Raw genomic sequence first — 19,092 nt, 5'->3', positions numbered from 1 at the left:
CAGAAGTGGCTGAAAAACTATGTCATTAATTTGTTCACGTTTGTGCATATGCTATCTGTGAACACATCACCAAGGAACAAAATCCAACATTATCCAGATCAGTTAATAATACTGCAGATAAGAAAACTATATTTGAAAAACTGTATGTCCATACATATGATTGTCAGTCCACATGAGAGTCTCCCAATGTTCTGCCCACAGGGCGACACAAAAGGTTGATACTTCAGATGAATTTCTGTATGACACGTAATTTGGAATAAAGAGAACAACTATAAAGTTCTCCATGCTTTTTCTCCAGTCAGCACAGGGGAATGGGGGAGTCCAGTAAGGAGCACAAAGCTGAAGAAGCTGGCTCATTCTTTCTTGGTCTTTGAATTTTCTTTGAGTGATGCTTCCCAGTCCTTTTTCACCATGGTGTACAGTCTCATTGCTGCCTGGGCATCCTCAATCTGAGACAGTGAAATATGAGAGGAGTCAGTTTCAAATGCTATGTACAGAAAATAGATGAAGCCACTGAAGAAATATTGCAGGAATGTTTCCAAAATCCATATTGGTTTAATCAGGCCAACCAAAAAAGCAGGAAAATACAGGAAAGACACACTTCCTGGCTGTTCTGTATAAAATATCAGACAAAAATAGAATGGGAAGAGAGACAGCTCAGAGGTTTAGCTCCAGCTAAACAACTTCAGTGGGGCTGGGAAAGACCCCTGACCCTATTTCTCTGAGGAGCAGTGACCAGTCAGAACAGAACAGCACAGGGGTTGGCTAAGGTCTCTACACCCAATATAGCAAGGCAGACCCTCCCCCTGGAGATGGCCAATGCCATTGGGTCCTGTCTGCTGACCAGGAGTAGCATCCAAAGGTGCTGGAATGCCTGTCAGAAACGCCAGAGAATTCCTGTGTTACCACAAACTATAAACAACAGTAACAGCTTTCTTCTCAATTTCAGCAGACCTAGTCTAGAAACGGAGTGAACCCAGTTTAGGGTAAAAAAAGATTAGATTTAAAAAGATATCTAGCATCTGAGCATACAGCCTCCATGCACAATAGCTAGGAAGCATGCTGCCCTCCAGATGACGTAGAACTGCAATTTCCAGCAGGCTCCTTGGGTCATCATACAGCCAATGGTGAAGAATGCTGGGAGATACAGTTCTACAACATCTGGAAGGCTGCAAGAACCTCACACTGTAATAAATGGCAACATCAAGGTCATGCGCTGGGAACGAGTGATATCAAATAAACATGGAATGAGCAATGTCACTGATTAGCAGATATGAAGGATTTTCTGATGATATGGGCAGGGTGGTTGAGAAAAGAAACAAAAGCAAAATCTTTTCCCCTCATAAGCCCCCCATGAATATTGAGCCAACTACCAGAACCACTGTCTGGAAGGCTACCTACCGAACTGTGCTCTGATGTCTGCACTCTCACATTCAGCAGTTTCTCACACAGCAGTTTCAGGGACGGTCTCCCACTCTGCATGGAGAAGAAGAAGCCATTACTGTTCAAAGATGAGGGCTGGGCTTCACTTCTTTGTCACTGCCTCACATGCACAAATGACCCAGAGGGATAAGCCCAGGGCACCCAAGCACTTAGCATCCCCTCCCCTTCTCTGATCTAAGCAAGCCCCTCTGCTGCAGTTCTGCCTCCCAAAGGGGAGAAGCACAGGGCTCCCAACAGTCTGCCAGATAAAACATTTCTATTCTTTTGTGGAAGTCTGTGAGACAGAAGAAGAAGCAGTTGGAGTCCCACCAAGAAATGGTGAGCCCAGGTGTTAATGTGCCATCAGCAGTTTCATGGAAGTGTAACTGTCAGGTGGAGTAAGACTGGGCAGAAGGAAATGGTGCCACATGGGCAGCTGGTCCTCACTGCTAGCAGCCTCCTCCTCCACAAACAGCTTGTTGTTTCAAAAGGAGCAAGATAGCTTTCAACCCTTACCTTAACTTGCTGCTTGAAAGGTTTGTATCTCTGGGTGTCCCGGGTTTTCTTTTTTGGATGGTCAAGAAACAGAATCTGAAAGATGACAGGTTTCTATCAAAGAAGTGTTCAAGGTACTTGCAGTCTTTGTGCAGCCTAACACAGGGACATCCCAAACTGAGAGACCTCAAGGATTATAGGCCCTTGGCAAGAGCAGGAGAGGTGGGTATGGAGAGTCCAACCATAAAACACTCAACATTTGGCTCTGTACCTTCAAGTCATTGTGAAGAGCATGCCCAACTAAGATACGTCCTCTCAGGATACTGGCCACCTCCTTTTGAACAACTTTAAAATCTTCACCTAAATAAATAAAAAAAGCGGAACACAGAGAAATATGGCAATTAAAAGCCCTGGTGCTAAAACTGATGGTGTTCACAGTTCACAACAGTCTCCACCATTTACCCACCTTCACTACAGAATCCACTCCAGGTGTAAAAAGTCTTGGCACAAGTCAGTCCAGCCTCCCCATCATTGTCACTTGAGCTTATATCCATTGGACCCTGGACAACAGGGGGGTTAACTGCCCACCACAACTGAAGCATCACCAACTGCAGCAAGTACAATCTCCCTCTGTCTTTTTCTATGCGGCACACAAAATATGTCCCTGGGGGAGACTGACTGGAAAGGATCCATGTCTTATTTCAGGGGACTTTTCTAAACCTGGTGCTACTGTGTTTATTCCTTTTCTGTTTCTATGCTACCTTTAAGGCCCCTGTAGATCTCCGGCATGCTTCAAGTAAAGGAAAGAATGCATGGCACATTAAACCATTAACTAAACAAGAAGCCAAGAACAGCCAAACACCATGGAACAGACACTTTTACATGGACTGTCCACCCAAGGTGCCTGCAGAAGGTGCAGGAATTCACAGAAGAGATCCCAAATGCCATCCAATCCAATCCCATTCTGCCATGCAGTAGCACACCATGCCTTCTGACTGACCAAGAGCACCTCTGCCTTGCCTGGATTAAGCTTGTATTTGTTTACCTTCCTTCCTTCATTCCATTACTAATGACAGACACTGGTTTGGGACCATGACAGCCTCCCTGGGTTGAGATAGAATGGCCAGGGAACACAGTCACTGTAAAACAGTACCTCCAAGTCCCATCACAGTGAGGCAGAAGGCCTTTGCCAAAAATCAAGAGGGGGGGGGGCGGCAAGTACTATGTTAGAAGAACTACCCAAGAACCAACGCCATCAAGACCACACCATGCTATTACAGCATTACAACCAAATTGGCACACTCAATGGACAACCCACCTGCCTTCAAGTGCTCTGGCCGAATCCCACTGACAGCTGTTCTGTAATCCGTCACCTTTTCTGTCGGCTTGATGTACTTGTCGTAAATACACTTGCCAAAGAGGTTCACAATGGACACACGGGCCACAATGCTCTCTTCACCTTCAGGTCCCACACCCACCATTTCACAGTCCATGGCCACCGCCTTCGTCAGACTGTCCCGGAGGAAAAAAGGCACTTGTGATCTTAACTCACCAACTGGAGGAAAGTTCACTGCCCCCCACCCCATCTCTGCCTTCTCGGTGTGGCTGTTCTAGGGTGATGATGCTACTATTGAACCCACAGACCAAAATTGTAGTAATGGTCATACTTTCATGAAGTCACCCTCCAAAGTGACCTTGGCAAGCAATATTATGCAGGTTTTGCCACCTCTGAACCTTCCCAGCTGGCAGCCGGACACCAAATGGCATCTATCTTGCAAGATGTCCAAGGTAACAGATTCCAATTTTCCCACAGCATAAGCTGCTTGTAATACTCTAGCAGAACCTTGCTGATTCTTTCTGTCACTAACCTAAGACACAAGGAAAGAGTGTTGAGGGGCTTACTATGGGAAGAGGCTCATACATGGGGTGGGATGGGGTAGGGTATGAGCCTCTCTCCATCTTGGTCCTTGATCACTCTTGAGTCTCAGATGGAAGACATAGCTTTCCAAATTTGTTGCATACCCTTAAGCAGCTGAAAGTATTTTGCTTGACTAGTACATTAATAAATGGAGATTTAATTGGAAACTAGTAGAAGCCACTTTCACAAAGCCAGTATTTCAAGCTGGTTGGGCAGTAAGTTAAAGCACACAGACTTAGATATTTTTTGGATTAATTTGGTTCTGTTGTGTAACTGCAGTAGAGACCAAACTGTATGTATTCAGGACAGCCTTTTTCTTTTAATATTTACTTCTTCTCTTTTAAACACTGTCATAGTTTTATGACCAACAACCCTGACTTATAAATGTCAGTCTCACACACAAACACTCACCCTTCAAAAGCTCTCTCTTTCTCCAGCACCTGGCCTAACAGCTGCTCGGGTCTCTTCTCCCGGATGCCGAGATTTTTCCGGGCCACCTTGGCTGCTTCTGGTCCCAAGGCAGCTTCAATATCATCTGGATCAACATCATCAAACCAGATGCTGGAAGACAAAACCACAGACACCTGAGCAAAAAGCAGGCCAGAGAGTCACTATAAAGGGCCATGGCTGAGAGGGTTCCAGCCCTGTGACCAGCTGTGGGGTTCACTTGGGCCAGTCACTCGACAGGAAGATACTTCAGCAGAGAGAGGAATGGGATGATCTCTTTAATACCTTCCTAAGTTCCTGGGAAAAGCAAGAAGACACAAGTGTGCTTGCTTACCGTGACATAATTCTGCCTGGAATGGCATCTGGAAGACTTTAAAGAAGCTTACAGCTGCTCCATGCAGGTGTTACTGGACTGCAACTCCCATCATCCCTCATCACTATCTAGAGGGTTGATGGGAAATGTGGATCAAGCACACCTGGAGGACTGCACACTTTCTATCACTGTGCTAAATCTTCTGTATCAACCCACATTTCAAATAGCCTTATGCTGAGACAGATCATGGACATACCTGCTTCACAGGCCTGAGGTTCCTCCCATCCTTTTCCCTGAGAGCCTTCCAAGGGCTGGGCACAGGGCCAAAGATCTTCTGCATGTGGCTCATGGTTCCACCACTTAGCCATGGTGGTCTCTTTCACCAGCTCCACGGGTGAACAGTAGTGCCCATGAGCCAAGTACTTTGTGGTAAGGAACCTACTTCTGGAGTATTACCCTAACTTCATCTCAAGAAAAAGCACATTTTTCTATCACCCAGAACAACAAAGAACAACAAAGGAGGTTGCCTTATAGCAGCACAGCAGAGAGAAGTGTCCAAAATATTTGTGAACATCATTTCTTATTTATTTACAGCATAGATTCTTTGGAAATATGGGCCTGTTACAGACTGCCAAAATAAAGCTGCTTCGGGTCTCTTTGGAGGTATGCTATTTAAATGATGCATGCATCCTAACAATCTGGAAGGTGCACCAAAAGCTGCACTCCAGTGCTTAGGAATGGAGTGTGGCTTTGGTGTGACCTCTGGACTCTTAGGACCCATGCATCATTTAAATAGCATACCTCCAAAGAGACCCGAAGCAGCTTTATTTTGGCAGTCTGTAACAGGCCATGGCTGCTGAACATCCCAGGTTTAATAGCTATTTCACCACCCACATAAGTCTGCTCAAGAGTAGGATCTACTAGCCACAGCAGGCCATGCCTTCTAGAGCTATAGAACTCCTGCCTGAAATGAGCTATTGACATACTGACAAGGGAAATATACTGGTCCTACTAAGTTCTAAGTTCCTGTACTACAAGGGCCTCAATTCTCTACATCTGGCCTTGATGCACCTGAATGCTGATACCCATCCTCCTTTAAATATGGCTAAGGGTAAAGCCTGAAGGACTTACTCTGCTGGCTGGGCCTCTCCTGGCTCTTCCTCTTCCCGCCATTTCTGCTTAACAGCCCTGTGTTCTTTCTCATCACTGGCCCTTCGTTTGCCTCCCTTGCGCTCTTTTCTGTTCCCCTGGGCCAGAGGCATGTTCTTTCTGTGTATGTTGTTTTCAGATTTTGTTTGTCCAGGCTGAGTGAGTATGTCAGCCCAGATCTTCTGGGCTTTCTCTGTAGGCTTGGGGGTCAGCACTGTCCCTGTTCCCTTGACTTGGGAGACAATTCCTCCTGCTCTGGTTCCATTTCTTTTCTTGGAGCTTTCGTTGGGTGCAGTGGAATTCAAAACGGCAGCATTCTGTCTGAGAAGCTTGAAAGTAACAAGAATCACAGCATGTTAATTTAGGGTAGGGGACTGGAGAGTCAAACCAACTCCATGATACAGGGCACAAAACTAGTCCCTGTAACACAACATTAGGAAAAACTACATTTTTTGGATCACACGGCTAAAGGGTGGCTGAGGGATTTGCGGAGCTGTACTGCCAAAATGAATAAATAAATAAAAGGAAAAAGAAAGGAAAAGGAAAAGAAAAGAGAAAAATAAAAAGAAGAAGAAGTCCAAACTCTTCTGAATTCCTCCCCCTCCTCCTGTCTTTGGGAGAATTCCAACCCTGGACATCTCAGCGACTCACTTGCCATGAGCCAAGGAGAAGGCAAAAGATTTAAACAAGAGGTGAGTGGATCTACTGACTGGAGTCAGCAACTGGAAGTTCTGGGACAAAGCAAGGAACTATCTGACCCACAAGTTGCCAACCAAAAAAAAAGGTGACTAAAGGGAGGCAGCTGGCCATAACAAAAGGAAATTAATACAAGGGCCTTTGGGGAAAATAAGATCTCAACTCATAGTCAACTACTCCTTACTCCAACCCCCTCCTGCAAAAGTATTTGCTGATCCGTGGCCTAATAAGTATGAGACACCAAGCTAAATAGGACCTCCATCTATGGAGACAGTATACAGTACCTCCAACTGCCAGAAAACAAGGAGCAAAAACAGGAGGAGACCTTGCCCTGCTTGTAAGGATTGCAAAAAGGCTGGATCGATTTCATCCCACTCAGAAGAGTTGCACTGGGCGAGAGTGCAAGGACGCATGTCCCTCTTATCCCTGCAGCTCTCACAACCCTCACAATATCAGAGAGGAGAGGTGTTTATGTTTTAAATTGACCTGAGTAGAAGTATACATTTTCTGGAAGATTTGAAGTGCTTCTCCTGAGTATATACAGTTAATCTTTATTAATGCATAAGCCAAAGGCCATTCGCATGATAAAATATAAAATATAAAACCAATAACAGCAATTCAGAATTATAAAATATTCCATCAAATCGCATCCAGTTTTAATACATAATATACTTCCAATCAATTAAATAAAACAACTTTAAAAGAAAAAACCACTTCAAGGTTTGGGTAAGATCATCCACCTAAGAATCATTAAAACCATTTTTAAAAAAAACAGAAACAGCTTCAAAGTTTAGATAAAGTCATCCCCCTGACAATCAACAGCAATGTCTGCTATTACCCTTGCCCGAATTTTGTTTGCTGCTGAGGCAAACAATGAAACCTTATAAGTTACCTTAGAATCAATATCAGACAAGAGATAAAAAATCTTTTCAGAAATGGTATTAGACTGTAAATTGGACAGAATAGATCCCATAAATTTTGCTCTTGGACCAGTATATAGTGAGCAAGAAAACAAATAATGAGGCAAATCCTCGATTTCTGGGGCTCCACAAATACATAAACGGGAATCCTTAGGTGTATGTGAATATCTACCGTCAATCATGGCTGAGGGCATTGTTTGGAAGCGAAGAGCTGTAAAAGCCTGTCTAAGCTTTAGAAATGTAAGATTCCCTAGATACACAGCCATCTGATGGTCCAATTTATATAATCTAAACCAATTGGAAAATTTCGAATTATTAATAGCCACTCTATCCAGATGTACATCATGGTTAAAAATATATTCACGGAGCTTCTCTCTTGAATTCAAACTAGAAGAATTTTCAGTTAGAGCAGGATATAATTCAAGCAGCCTGTGGTGTCTTGAGCTCCAGACTTTACAGGTTGATAAATATTGAAAACACAACTTAGGAAAAACCTTAAGCGTAGAATCTTTAACAGATCTCCAATAATTAAGTAAAGTAAAGTGAATGCGAGCTCTAATGGAAGGGAGGCCAACCTCAGCCCGGACCAAGGCTGCAGGCGTGCCAGGTGGAAGTAGGAGCAATTTCCTGAGAAACATATTCTGGATGGCCTCCAGTTTGACCATTTGGGAATCATCCCAACCCCACACGGCAGCACCATAAAGAATCTGGGTTATAACTTTACTCTGGTATATTTTGACAGTAGGTGCAACTAGATGACCCCCTGCCTGATTATAGAATCTAAGGATTGCTCCAATTGATCTCACAGCTACTGCTCCTGAGTATATATGATTAGAGAGACCTCTGGCTTGAGGCAGCAAAGCAAGGCAGATGTTTTCAAAGGGGAGTCCAGGCACACACGCCTGTGGCAAGCAACCCAACCAGACAAGTGAGGGATTTGCCAGGGGACTGCCAGCACTAAAGGTGACATCCTCCCATGTCCTGGCAGGGGACCCATGAAGGAAGAGGAGGAGGAGGAGGAGAAAGGGCTGCTCCTTCTTCCTACCTCCTGCAAGGCCTTCCAGTTAGCTGAAACCTCCTGAGGGGTTTTTGGAGGCAACTCGGCTGTTGGCTTGGAGTCTTTTTGCAATTTCTTCTCCACTTCTTTGATTTTCTTTTTTAATTTCTTTTTTAGCTTTCTCTTCTTCCTGTGCTGTTTTCCATGATTCTCCAGTTTAGCCGCAGAGTTGTCTGATGGAGTTTGTGTTTCTTTAGGTCTAATTTTGCCCATCCTGGCAGGACACAATCATTCAACCAATTCTAAAACACAAACAGAAGAAATTACTTTTATCCCCTGTACATTGGAAAAACAGCTACCTGTAAACTACTGTTTTGTTTCTTCTAGCCATTTATCCCCCCCACACACACTCACACACATTGTCCAAAGGGAAGCCATTATCTAATCTAATGAACAGTTAAACACTGCATCTGACTGCACATTTAATCATAAGCAGGACTCTAAGGGCCACTTCCCAGTTTGACACCACTTTAAGAGCTATGGCCGAATGCTATGGAATCCTGGGGAGTGTAGTCTGTTGTGGTGCCAGAGATGTCTGACAGAGAAGGCTCAATCTCTCACAAAATGACAATTCCCAGAATCACAGAATCCTAGAGTTGGAAGAGACCCAAAAAGGGCCATCCGGTCCAACCCCCTTCTGCCATGCAGGAACTCTCAACCAAAGCATCCCCATTGACAGATGGCCATCCAGCCTCTGCTTAAAGACCTCCAAGGAGGGAGACTCCACTACACTTTTGAACAGCCCTGACTCTCAGGAAGTTCCTCCTAATGTTGAACTGGAATCTCTTTTCCTGGAGCTTGCATCCATTGCTCTATTGAGTCCTAGTCTCTGAAGCAGCAGAAAACAAGCTCGCTCCCTCCTCAATATGACATCCCTTCAAGTATTTAAACAGGGCTATCACATCACCTCTTAACCTTCTCTTCTCCAGGCTGAACAACCCTAGCTCCTTAAGTCTCTCCTCATAGGGCTTCATGGTTTCCAGACCCTTCCCCATTTCAGTCTCCCTCCTTTGGACACATGGCTCCAGTTTCTCCACATCCTTCCTGAATTGTGGAGCCCAGAACTGGACACAGTCTTCTTCCAGGTGGGGCCTGACCAGAGCAGACACAACAGCATAGAGCCAGGGCAGTCAAAGTGGTGTCAAACTGGGTCACTTCTTCAGTGCGAATGACCGGTCCATTCCCTACCAGCCTCCTTCTGCTCCACCGGCGCTTCCGCCTTTGCTCCAGAGGCACCGGAAGTCGCACCGGAAGTTGGTCCTTTCCTCTAATCGGCCCGGAGGAAAACACAAACCTGGAAACAAGGTTCCCCTCAGAAAGGGCCCGGCCTTCTTCCTTGTTCGAACGAGGCGCCTTGAACTCGACTCAGGGCCCCATTGGAGGCCTGACCAGAGCATAAAGGGAGCCCCGCTTCCCTCCAGACAGAGGGGCATAGTGGTTGGAGCACTGGGCAGTGGCCAGGGTTCAAATCCTGGTTCAGTTGTGTAAAGCCCTTAGGTGACCCAAGTCACACTCTCTCAGCCTCAGAGGATGGCAAAGGCAAAGGCAATGGCAACCCCCCTCTGAAGAAACTGGCCAAGAAAACCCTGGATAAGGTCTGAGGGTGGCCATGAGTCAGAAATGGCTCAAAGAATGAGGAACAATGGCTTCCCTCCACTTGGAAATTCTTCTAATACAGATTAAGGTTGCATCCAAACTGGAGAAATAACCCGGTTTGTTGCCTCTTTAACTCTGTGTGGCTCAAGGCAATGGAATTCTGGGAGTTGGAGTTTGTTGTGGGGCCCAGAGCAGCCCTTTACTAGATATGAATTGGCAGAATGGTAAAAATTTCACACCAGATAGCAAGCAAGTTGGAGGTAACAGAGCTTCCAAGACCAGATTTCTCTTCTTTGCCCAACTTCTGAGACAGATGGGCAAAATCAAACTGCTTTATTTTTCATTTATATTCAGCTATACATTCAAATACTTCCTTAATTCCCCCTTATTTTAGGGCAGGGATGGGAAGCTTGTGTTCATCATCAGTTCTGCTGAATGGAGTTGCAGCTCAATATTCAGGACACACAGTGCTGCCCATCCATTTTAGTGGGGTGCTGTTAAAAACTCCAAAAGCAGCAGTTGAGTACAGGGTTTGTTTTATTTCCAGAAACTGGCAAGTGAGGTTTCTGGAATCTCACTTATTCCATTGTGTGGCAATTGGGAAGGCCGTCTGCAAGGATCTCTGGTGTTAGGTCAAATAAGCCTGACTGGTACACATGTGGATTTTTGTTTCTAACACTTCTTGTGAGGGAAAGGCACCACCCAGATACTAAGGCTCACCACTAGACTGCCTGCTGTGAATATCAACATGCTCCATACCCCCAGCCCTCAACTTCCCATCAATGTTACAATGCTGTGTGAAACTTCCAGCCCCACTTCCCATTAGCAAGTCACCTGCATTTAAGTGTTGCTGCTCCTTTCCTCACTCTGTGAGTCCCTATTACAAGCATTTCACTTGCTCACCTAATGGTGCACTGCTTCTCTTTAAGTAGAGAAGCCCTCATCCATGAAACAATGGACACAGAGGAAATCTAGTTGGGGGACATAGAGCACATCCCTTAGTTACATTTTGCAGTGTATCCCACATACCTCACACTTGGAGGTGTATGATTTGACTGTCCTCTACTAGGAGAACTGTTGGGTGTGTGTAGACACATGGAGTACAGCATACACACATGCAGTTGATGCATGTAGGCAGAAACACCCAGCAGATGATCTGTGTGAAGTTCTGTTCCAAGCTACACAGGAAAATTCCTCCCACGCAGATTGTTGCCTCTTGGAGAATGAAGTGCTGGACAGCCAGATTCACTCAATGATGGCTTTAATCTTGGTCACGGAGTAATACAACTATGTACAGAATATCAGACTGCTCCGTCTTGAATGTTCACAATTGCTACAGACTATCAAAGTGCCCCACCAACCACAACCAACATGGAGATTTTGTTCCTCCCTTACATAGGTTGTCCCCTTGGGATCATGTGGGAGCTATGACTTGCAGTTTCATACCCAGTGCATGTTGCATCAGCCTTTCCACGATTCATAGCTCCCAAATGCTGACTCTGTTACTTTTGTCCCAGTTCCTCTAGTGGCCCCCATCCATGGCATTTGCAAAGACCAGAGTGCTTCGTGCTCTGACAAGAACTATTGCAGCCTTTGCCTTTCTCCATCCCACCTGGCTTGCTCCTCCCTCAGTCAGGAGTCTTTCCATGTCCAGGACCTCAATCAGGGCACCCCAAATTAACTGCATTCTCCACTTGAATTTCTAAATTCAATAGTTACTATTGTTCAGCTTAGGAGATGCCAAAATCCATTCCTTTTCCTCTCCTGTTCAGTAGGACTCCTTAGTGATCCCTGTATACTCCTTAATCCTATGCCTATTACCTGTTTGTATACACATAAAGAGGTTGGCATTATCACTATAGACTTTCTTTGAAAACACTTATTCAAAGTCAGATGCACACTCTGTACAGGAAAATAAGAGCTATGGATGGACTGGTGAAACATGGCATCTCAAGCCTAAGAGGCAGTTAATAAAAATCCTCAATTAAACACACACACACAAATAAACCACATTTTAAAGTTTATTCTTTTATTTCAATCACATTTCAACATTTCCCAAAAACAATTAGTAAAAAAACCTGATTGAATAGTCACCCTCCTAACTTGCGGATCTGGGATCTGAGCCCTCAAATATCTGTGAAGGGGCGACCTCCGCTATTCTTAACAGCATGTGCGCATGGGAGGGAGGGCACCATTCAAGCCTATACGTAAGCCTTTTTTGGGAGGTGTTGGTGGTCCAGAACAGATTTCCCCCCCCCAAAAAAATAGAGGGCCAACTGTATATCTTCATGAAAGTTAATTATAAAATCAGATTTGGTGAGGTCTCTAGTGTGTTGTGTGAGGTTAGATACAAGGCCTACCAAATTACTAAGACTTTGGAAAGCCCTTGGCTTGAAGAACCTCTTTATTTCTTCTTATTTTTGACATCTTTACTTAACTCACTGCATTATTCTAATGCCTGTTCTGTGTTAAAAACATCTACTGTCTTGCAATATAGAATCATAGAGTTGGAAGAGACCACAAGGGCCATTTAGTCCAACCCCATTCTGCCATGCAGGAACTCTCAAGCAAAGCATCCTCTACAGATGGCCATCCAGCCTCTGTTTAAAGACCTCTAAGGAAGGAGACTCCACACTCTCCATTATGGGAGTGTGTTCCAGTGTCGGACAGCTCTGTCAGGAAGTTCCTCCTAATGTTGAGGTGGAATATTTACTGTTAAAGCACTTAAAGTGTTTTCTCTAGTAGAATGGCACAGAAATATGCCTTCTATACATTTCCGGTTTCAAATATGCAAGAAACATGGGACTTCAGGCAGGACCCAGCTCTCCCACATCATCCTTGGTGAGCCTTACCTCCCCTTTCTTGCCAGTGTCATATGAACCATAGCTGTTTATCTCACAGAGATATTATCCCGATACCTGCAGAGGAAAGAACACCGTTACAAGGAGCGGTGACAGAAGAAGAGCAGTTACTGAGTAGCTGCAGGGGCTACTCAGAAAGAACCTTCTCAACAGCAAGAGTCTGACGGTAATTCCAGCTTAGTAAAGGTTTTGTTTCATCACAGTCAGCCTTCGTCACACAATTGTTCAGCTTCAGAAGCTTACTGGCTTACCTTCTGGTTGGTCCTAAGGCACACTAGTGCCAGCATAGACAGTGGAGGCAGCCATCCTCTTCCTCCTGCCTTTGGGACTGATCCCACTCCACATGGCAAAGTGGCAAAACTGCAATACAGAGCAGAAAATGTAGCATGAGGGAACGGTGGGAGAGAAGAAAGCTAAGGAGATGCCAAAGCAACTCTATCCCTTTAATGGGAGCCTCTGCACTCAAGGCAGAAGCCAATGCCAATCTCTTCCAGGGCATTCTGGGAAGGCACCCATGGAGTCCAGACTTTTATGTTGGTCAGTAAAAAACAAAAGGTAGGGCTAGGGGCACAAGTTCCTCTGAATATGGAAAAACCATAAATAACAAAAGCCCCATGTTTTGACCCCTCTCTAGGAATCCCTAGGTCCTCCGGGGCAACTCTGTGGTCCGACACATACTGACCATATTGGGCTGCACTGGAGGAGCTACAAAGGCCTAGTGGAGTGTTCTCTCTAGGAATAACCTCTAGCCCTTTCAATGCAACTTTTAGTTAAAGTTGACCATAGAGTTGCACTGGAGGACCTAGAGAGGACATATTAACCAAACCTGCAAATATCCATCGCGGCGGCCATTTTGTGGCAGACCACGCGCTCCGGGTCCCTGTCGTCCTCCTCGACGGAGCCACTCCCTTCACAGCTGAGACCCCCCCGCTACCCCGACCCTTCTTCCCTCCCCAGGGATCGCTCGCTCGCTCGGCTTCTCGGGCTCCGGCGGCGCGGTCAGACGGAGAGAGGCTCTCGTCAGTTCTCGCATCTGACGGCACTTCCTATCTCGGCATCATCACCCCGCGGCGACGAGGGCTAACGCTTTCCCCCGCCTTAGGCCTCTTCCTACTCCTCTCATTCATCCTTACCTCTCGCGCACCGGAAACCAAAGAGAGCGAGGAACCCTGCGCGCCCCCTTTTAAAGACTTGGAACGTACCATCTGACAGGGGAAGGAGGGGAAGAGGCGGAAAGCGGCCTCTGATTGGCTGGAGCGCCCGCTAGAGGCCCGCCCTCCTCCCCCTTTGAAGGCTGAGGGAGTGGGCGTGGTTGTGGGCGTGGCTTCTGGGGCTGAGAGGGCGGGGCGGAGGGAGGCAGAACTTCCTCTTTTCTGGCTCAAAGGCTATGGAATTCTGGGAGTTGGAGTTTGTTGTGGGCCCAGAGCAAAGTTAAGAAAACCAACAAACAAAGGTCACAGACGATTCACACAACTTTAAAGTGGATGATGGAAGACTGAAATAATAAAGTCATTAATCAAAAGCCAAAATGACAAGAGGGACACATATAGTGAGCTGAGATGGAGGTTGATGAACTGGGCTCTTCTGGGAGGCCCCACATTCAGTGGAATGCCATAAGTCAAAGGCAACTTGACAAGAAATGGCAACACTGATCCAGTTTCATGCAAATGAAGAACTTAGTGTAAGAAACCAGGTTCAGCCTCATGAGTTGTTTCTGTTTCTTGATATAGATATGTGTGTATATACATATCCATACACACACACACACATATATATATACACATTTATATGTGTGTGTATATATGCATGTGTGTGTATATATATACACACATATACACACATATACACACATTATATATATATATATACACACACACACACACACATATATATACATTTATATGTGTGTGTGTATATAGGTTTATATATGTGTGTGTGTGTGTGTATATATATACACACACACACACACACATATTCTGGAGCACATCCTGGTGCTTGTTGAAAAGTTACTCTTTCCCCTAAATCCTATGTGTGTCCTTTTCTGTAAGTTCTTTAGGAGAGCATTCAGTTCAGTTGGGAGTGGTGCAAAAGACTCCTTTCCCCTGCTCTCCCTTTCCTATTATGTTGGTCTTTTGGGGCCCCTTTAATCCTGTCCTTAATCTCCTATTTTGCTGCACAATTCTTTGGCTACTGTGAGCCCACAAACATTGCACAAGCCTGCCCTCTGCCCTTCAGCTCTTTGGCAGAAACCAGTCTCCCCCAACCCTGCATCCATTTCCTGCTCATCGCTCCTTGGGGCCATTCCTGTGACAAGTTGACTACAAACCAGCCAATCAGAAGCCAGAACCCAGAAGCCCTAAGCCAATCAGGTGCTGGCTGATGAAGATTCCACTTGGCAGTTGGTTTTGTCAGTTAGGGTTTAGACGGTTGAGGGAACAGTCAAGTCCAAGAGAGGACTGTGTTCCAGATGTTCCTAAGGTCAATTAGGGAACTGCTTTGTCCAGAGAGGGACCGTATTAGTTTTGGGGAGTCTAGAGAAGAGAGACGGAGGCGGGTTACAGACCGCTGAAAAGCGGTGGCCTGCACCCGCCCCTTTCTCAGCCGGATCGGGGCCTCAGTGGCCAGAGCAGCAGCCGCTGAGGCCCTGATCCGATGCTTTCCAGGCTGCGGGGAAGCGGCAAAAGGCCCCTTCCCCGCAGCCTGGAAAGGGGTGTCCTTGGGGCTTCAAACAAGCTTCAAGTTTGTAACAGGCCTCAGTGTAGCCAGACTCTAAAAGAGGGGTTTCGGTTACGTTATATCTTGAGAGATATTATTATAGCCTTGGTGGCTGAGTTAGTAAAAAGAATTGCCTAAAGAGGGACAGGGAAGTCCTGAGGTGGTTTAAAGACTATCTGGGGAAAGAGGAATAACAGTAACAAAGTAAAGAGTACAAATGTAAGGAAGTAACACGTGCCTGAACTAACAGCTGTTTAATGCCATTTAGTTCAAGTATCATCTGTTCAACCCTTTGTTCAATAAAGTTCATAGTTTGTTTGATCTAAAGGCTTGTCGGCCATATATATAATATCCATGCTACTATATTATATAATCCTGTGCCGCAAAGAAAGGGGGTTCGTTACATAAATTGGTTGGCAGCGGGGTGGGATTAGAAAACCCCTTAGGACTGGCATAAGGTGAAGGAGTGTTGTCGTTACAATTCTGCCTCGACATAAGAGCCTGGAAGCTACAAAAGGGAAATCTGAAGTTGTGGGTTTACTCAGTCTTTTGCAGCCCTGGCATCATGACCATAAAACCTTGGGTTCTCTTCATCTCTGCCATTCCTCTTGGGATCTACTGGGCAGCCAGCACACAAGTGGTAAGTTTGACCTCTAGATAACAAGAGTGTGACTGTGAGGGCCACCACGGCATAGAGGTTTGAGCATCAGACTATGGCTCTGGAGATCAGGGTTCGAATCCCTGCTTGGTCACGAAAACCGCCGGGTGACAGGAAAGTCACACACCATAAACAGAACAGTGGTCCCCAAACTGTGCTCTATAAGAGATTTTGGACTTCAACTCCCAGAATCCCAAACTATTGGCCAACATGGCTGAGGCTTCTGGGAGCGGAAGTCCAAAATCTCTTAAAGGGCACAGATTGGAGAGTGCTGCCTTAGAGGAATGCAAACACAAACTCCCTCTGAACAAATTCTGGCAAATTTGGTGGTAGTTTTGTCTTAAGGTCACCATCAGTTGGGAATATCAGCATCTGGAAGGACCAGTGACTTTTAAAGACTGGACTCCCCTCAAAGCCAACAGTAGTGACGAAGGGCTGAGTCACTACTGTTTGTCCACCTCACTTGCTTCAGCCTGCTCTCAGGGGAGCCAGATCCATGCATAAACATGCACCCACATAGGTTCCTATAGATATGACTGTGTTACCAAAGCCTTTTGCAGCCAGCAGGGCTTGCTTTTGCTTACTTTTCTGTCCTTGCAACAGCTCTGTCATGCTTGCTGTCATGACCATCCTGAGTTGCCAGTTAGCTTCTTGACTGAAAAGGCTGCCATTGTGCTCATGCCCAGCCAGCCAGTGGGCTACTCGGTCAGAGCATATAGGTAGTCCACAATGCTAGCCTAGGCCAGCTCTGGTCTGGCCCAGCAACAAAGGTTCTTTTTTCCCTAAGGTTCCCCTTCTGGGGTTGGGCCAAACCATTCCTGGCCACCCCCAGCATCCCAATGGTGTGCGTGCCCTTTTGTGTATCTCCTGTGCCAACATCCCTCTTCCTCTTTGCCTGTTTCTTCTTTAGGTCTCACCTGATGGCAACACGCAGGTGCAAGGTGTCACTCAGCTGGGCGGTGCCTGTTCGACCTCTTGGAGCTGCATCATCACTGAGGCCTGGGAGCCACCATTGCCCATGAGGTTGGGCACAGGTCAGGGAGTGGGGATGACCGGGGGGGCCTGGGAAGCTTGAGTATCTGCACGGCTTGTGGTCACTCATGGTCTCCCCTCAAACTCACCTCGAGGGGCAGAGTGCAGTTCTCTCAGAGAGGGACCCTGGCTTGGGATGGGGGCAGAGATCACCAATCAAGAAGCAAATCCTTTCCCCTTTCCCTTGCTCTCCTTCCAGCTTTGGGATCCAGCATGATGGAGAAGGGAACCAGTGCTTGGGAGCTGGGCACCTCATGGGCTCCGATGGGGCTCACCACAGTGTCAGACTGACTTGGTCCCCATGCAGCAGAAAGCAGTTTCTGACCTTTGTCAGGTAAAAGGGCTGGTCTAGTGTCCAGGGCTGGGGGCAGGCTATTTCTGAGCACAATTTGTTTTGCATTCAGTTCAAAGTGCTCAAAAATATCCAATTAGTACATCTCTCCTTTCTGAATGTGTGTGGCCTTCTGTTCCAGGAAGGCCTCATCCAAATCCTCAGTCTGGCTTGAAGGTCTGTGGTAGAGCCCCACAATGACATCCCTGTGGTCTGTGGGAGAATAGGGTCCTTCAGATATGGTCCTTGATCCGAGCCATACAAGACTTTATAGTCATCACCAGCACTTTGAACTGTTCTCAGAAACAGGCCAGCAGAGCTGTTGCAACAAGGGAGTTGTGCGTCTCTGTAGCCCACCCCATCAACAATTTGCCTGAAGTTGTTTGGACCTGCTGAACTTCAGAACACTTTTTGAATGCAACTCCATGTTGATTGTGTTATGGAAGTCCAAATGTAAGGCACATGTCAGTGTGGTCAGATTAGGCATTTCCAGCTGCATATGCTTTAACTGCAAATACATTCCTTGCCAGTGCAGAAAGCTGAGCTTCTGAGCTCAGGGCTGAATGCAAGCAGATACTTAAGATGCAAACCTGTGTCTTGGGGTGGTATAACTCCATCCAGTACGGACTGAATTCATATCCTCGAGTCTTCCTTTTGACTGACCAGCACCTTAGTCTTGTCTGGGTTAAGCTTCAGTTTTTCTGCCCTCCTCCAGTCCAGAAGTCAGTTGAGACCTAAAGCAGCTTTCTTGGATTTGGACTGAAGCGAGGGTCCTCAGCAAATCTGGTGCACCTGATCCTGGGGTGGCATGGTCCCTTCACTTGACTACCTCATAGAGTTGTGCCAGGCAGGGACAGCGGGAACCGTACACCATCATGATCTCCCAGCAAGAAAGATGGGATTTAAATTGAATGAATAGAAAGTAAGTAAATATTTTTGGACCTAATCCACAAGCTTTCTTCCATGGTTTCCTACCAGTACAGGCCAAGAGAGTTGCACAGATGACCTGCCGGACCCTGAAGGGAAGCATCTTGGGCAGGAAGCATCCTGGACTATATTACGGAGCAGATGAGCAGTGCAGAGTCGCGTTTGGGGTGGGAGCCTCTGCCTGCACATTCGCCAGGAACGACGTTGTAAGTAGAACACTTTCCACTGGGTTGTGCTGGGGCTATAGCTTATGACAGTGACGGCGAACCTATGGCATGCGTGCCAGAGGTGGCACTCAGAGCCCTCTCTGTGGGCACACATGCTGTTGCCCTAGCACAGAGTTTTCCAGAGTTTCTTACTAGAAAGCCAGAGGGACATGGCACTTTGCAATAAATAAGTGGGGTCTGGGTTGCATTTTGGGCACTCAGTCTGTAAAAGGTTCACCATCACTGGCTTATGACATCAAAGGCAGTACTGACGGCTCATGTTCTTGTGGTGCTTTGTAATGTTGAGCCTGTCTTGCGCTGTTAAACTTATAATGATCTATTATAAATT

The 19,092-nt window shown here is 46.2% G+C and overlaps 1 protein-coding gene and 1 non-coding gene across 5 annotated transcripts; both read right to left on the bottom strand.

Annotated features, from left to right (window-relative positions):
* Positions 1-98: 98 nt before the first annotated feature.
* Positions 99-14,034, bottom strand: REXO4 (REX4 homolog, 3'-5' exonuclease). Of its 4 annotated transcripts, XM_042477921.1 has the most exons (11): positions 14,008-14,034; positions 13,126-13,234; positions 12,866-12,931; positions 8,406-8,659; positions 5,727-6,073; positions 4,247-4,396; positions 3,236-3,429; positions 2,189-2,277; positions 1,939-2,013; positions 1,402-1,476; positions 99-449 (listed from the first exon to the last, which is right to left on the bottom strand). In XM_042477921.1, the coding sequence occupies exons 4-11, from the start codon at positions 8,628-8,630 to the stop codon at positions 354-356; spliced, it is 1,251 nt and encodes a 416-aa protein (XP_042333855.1). In that variant the 5' UTR covers positions 8,631-8,659; positions 12,866-12,931; positions 13,126-13,234; positions 14,008-14,034; the 3' UTR covers positions 99-353. The 4 variants fall into 4 exon arrangements, with proteins under 4 accessions (XP_042333855.1, XP_042333856.1, XP_042333858.1 ...); XM_042477922.1 differs by lacking the exons at positions 12,866-12,931; positions 13,126-13,234; positions 14,008-14,034 and adding an exon at positions 9,606-9,674; XM_042477924.1 differs by lacking the exons at positions 12,866-12,931; positions 13,126-13,234; positions 14,008-14,034 and adding an exon at positions 9,610-9,647.
* LOC121937422 lies at positions 13,872-13,942 on the bottom strand. The gene has a single exon (XR_006105130.1). It is a non-coding gene; the product is annotated as a small nucleolar RNA SNORD49 (small nucleolar RNA).
* Positions 14,035-19,092: the final 5,058 nt, after the last annotated feature.

The sequence above is a fragment of the Sceloporus undulatus genome, chromosome 7, assembly GCF_019175285.1.
Source record: "Sceloporus undulatus isolate JIND9_A2432 ecotype Alabama chromosome 7, SceUnd_v1.1, whole genome shotgun sequence".
NCBI lineage: Eukaryota > Metazoa > Chordata > Lepidosauria > Squamata > Phrynosomatidae > Sceloporus > Sceloporus undulatus.
This window is presented reverse-complemented; position numbering and strand designations above follow the sequence as displayed.

Bases quoted from the DNA above. Each gene is read 5' to 3' on its own strand.
- REXO4 (XM_042477921.1), bottom strand. From the start codon at position 8,630: ATGGGCAAAATTAGACCTAAAGAAACACAAACTCCATCAGACAACTCT. The intron at 2,278-3,235 runs GTGGGTTGTCCA...TTATTTATTTAG, and splicing joins GCCAGAGCACTTGAAGGCAG to GTGAAGATTTTAAAGTTGTT. The intron at 450-1,401 runs GTAGGTAGCCTT...TCACTGTCTCAG, and splicing joins AGACATCAGAGCACAGTTCG to ATTGAGGATGCCCAGGCAGC.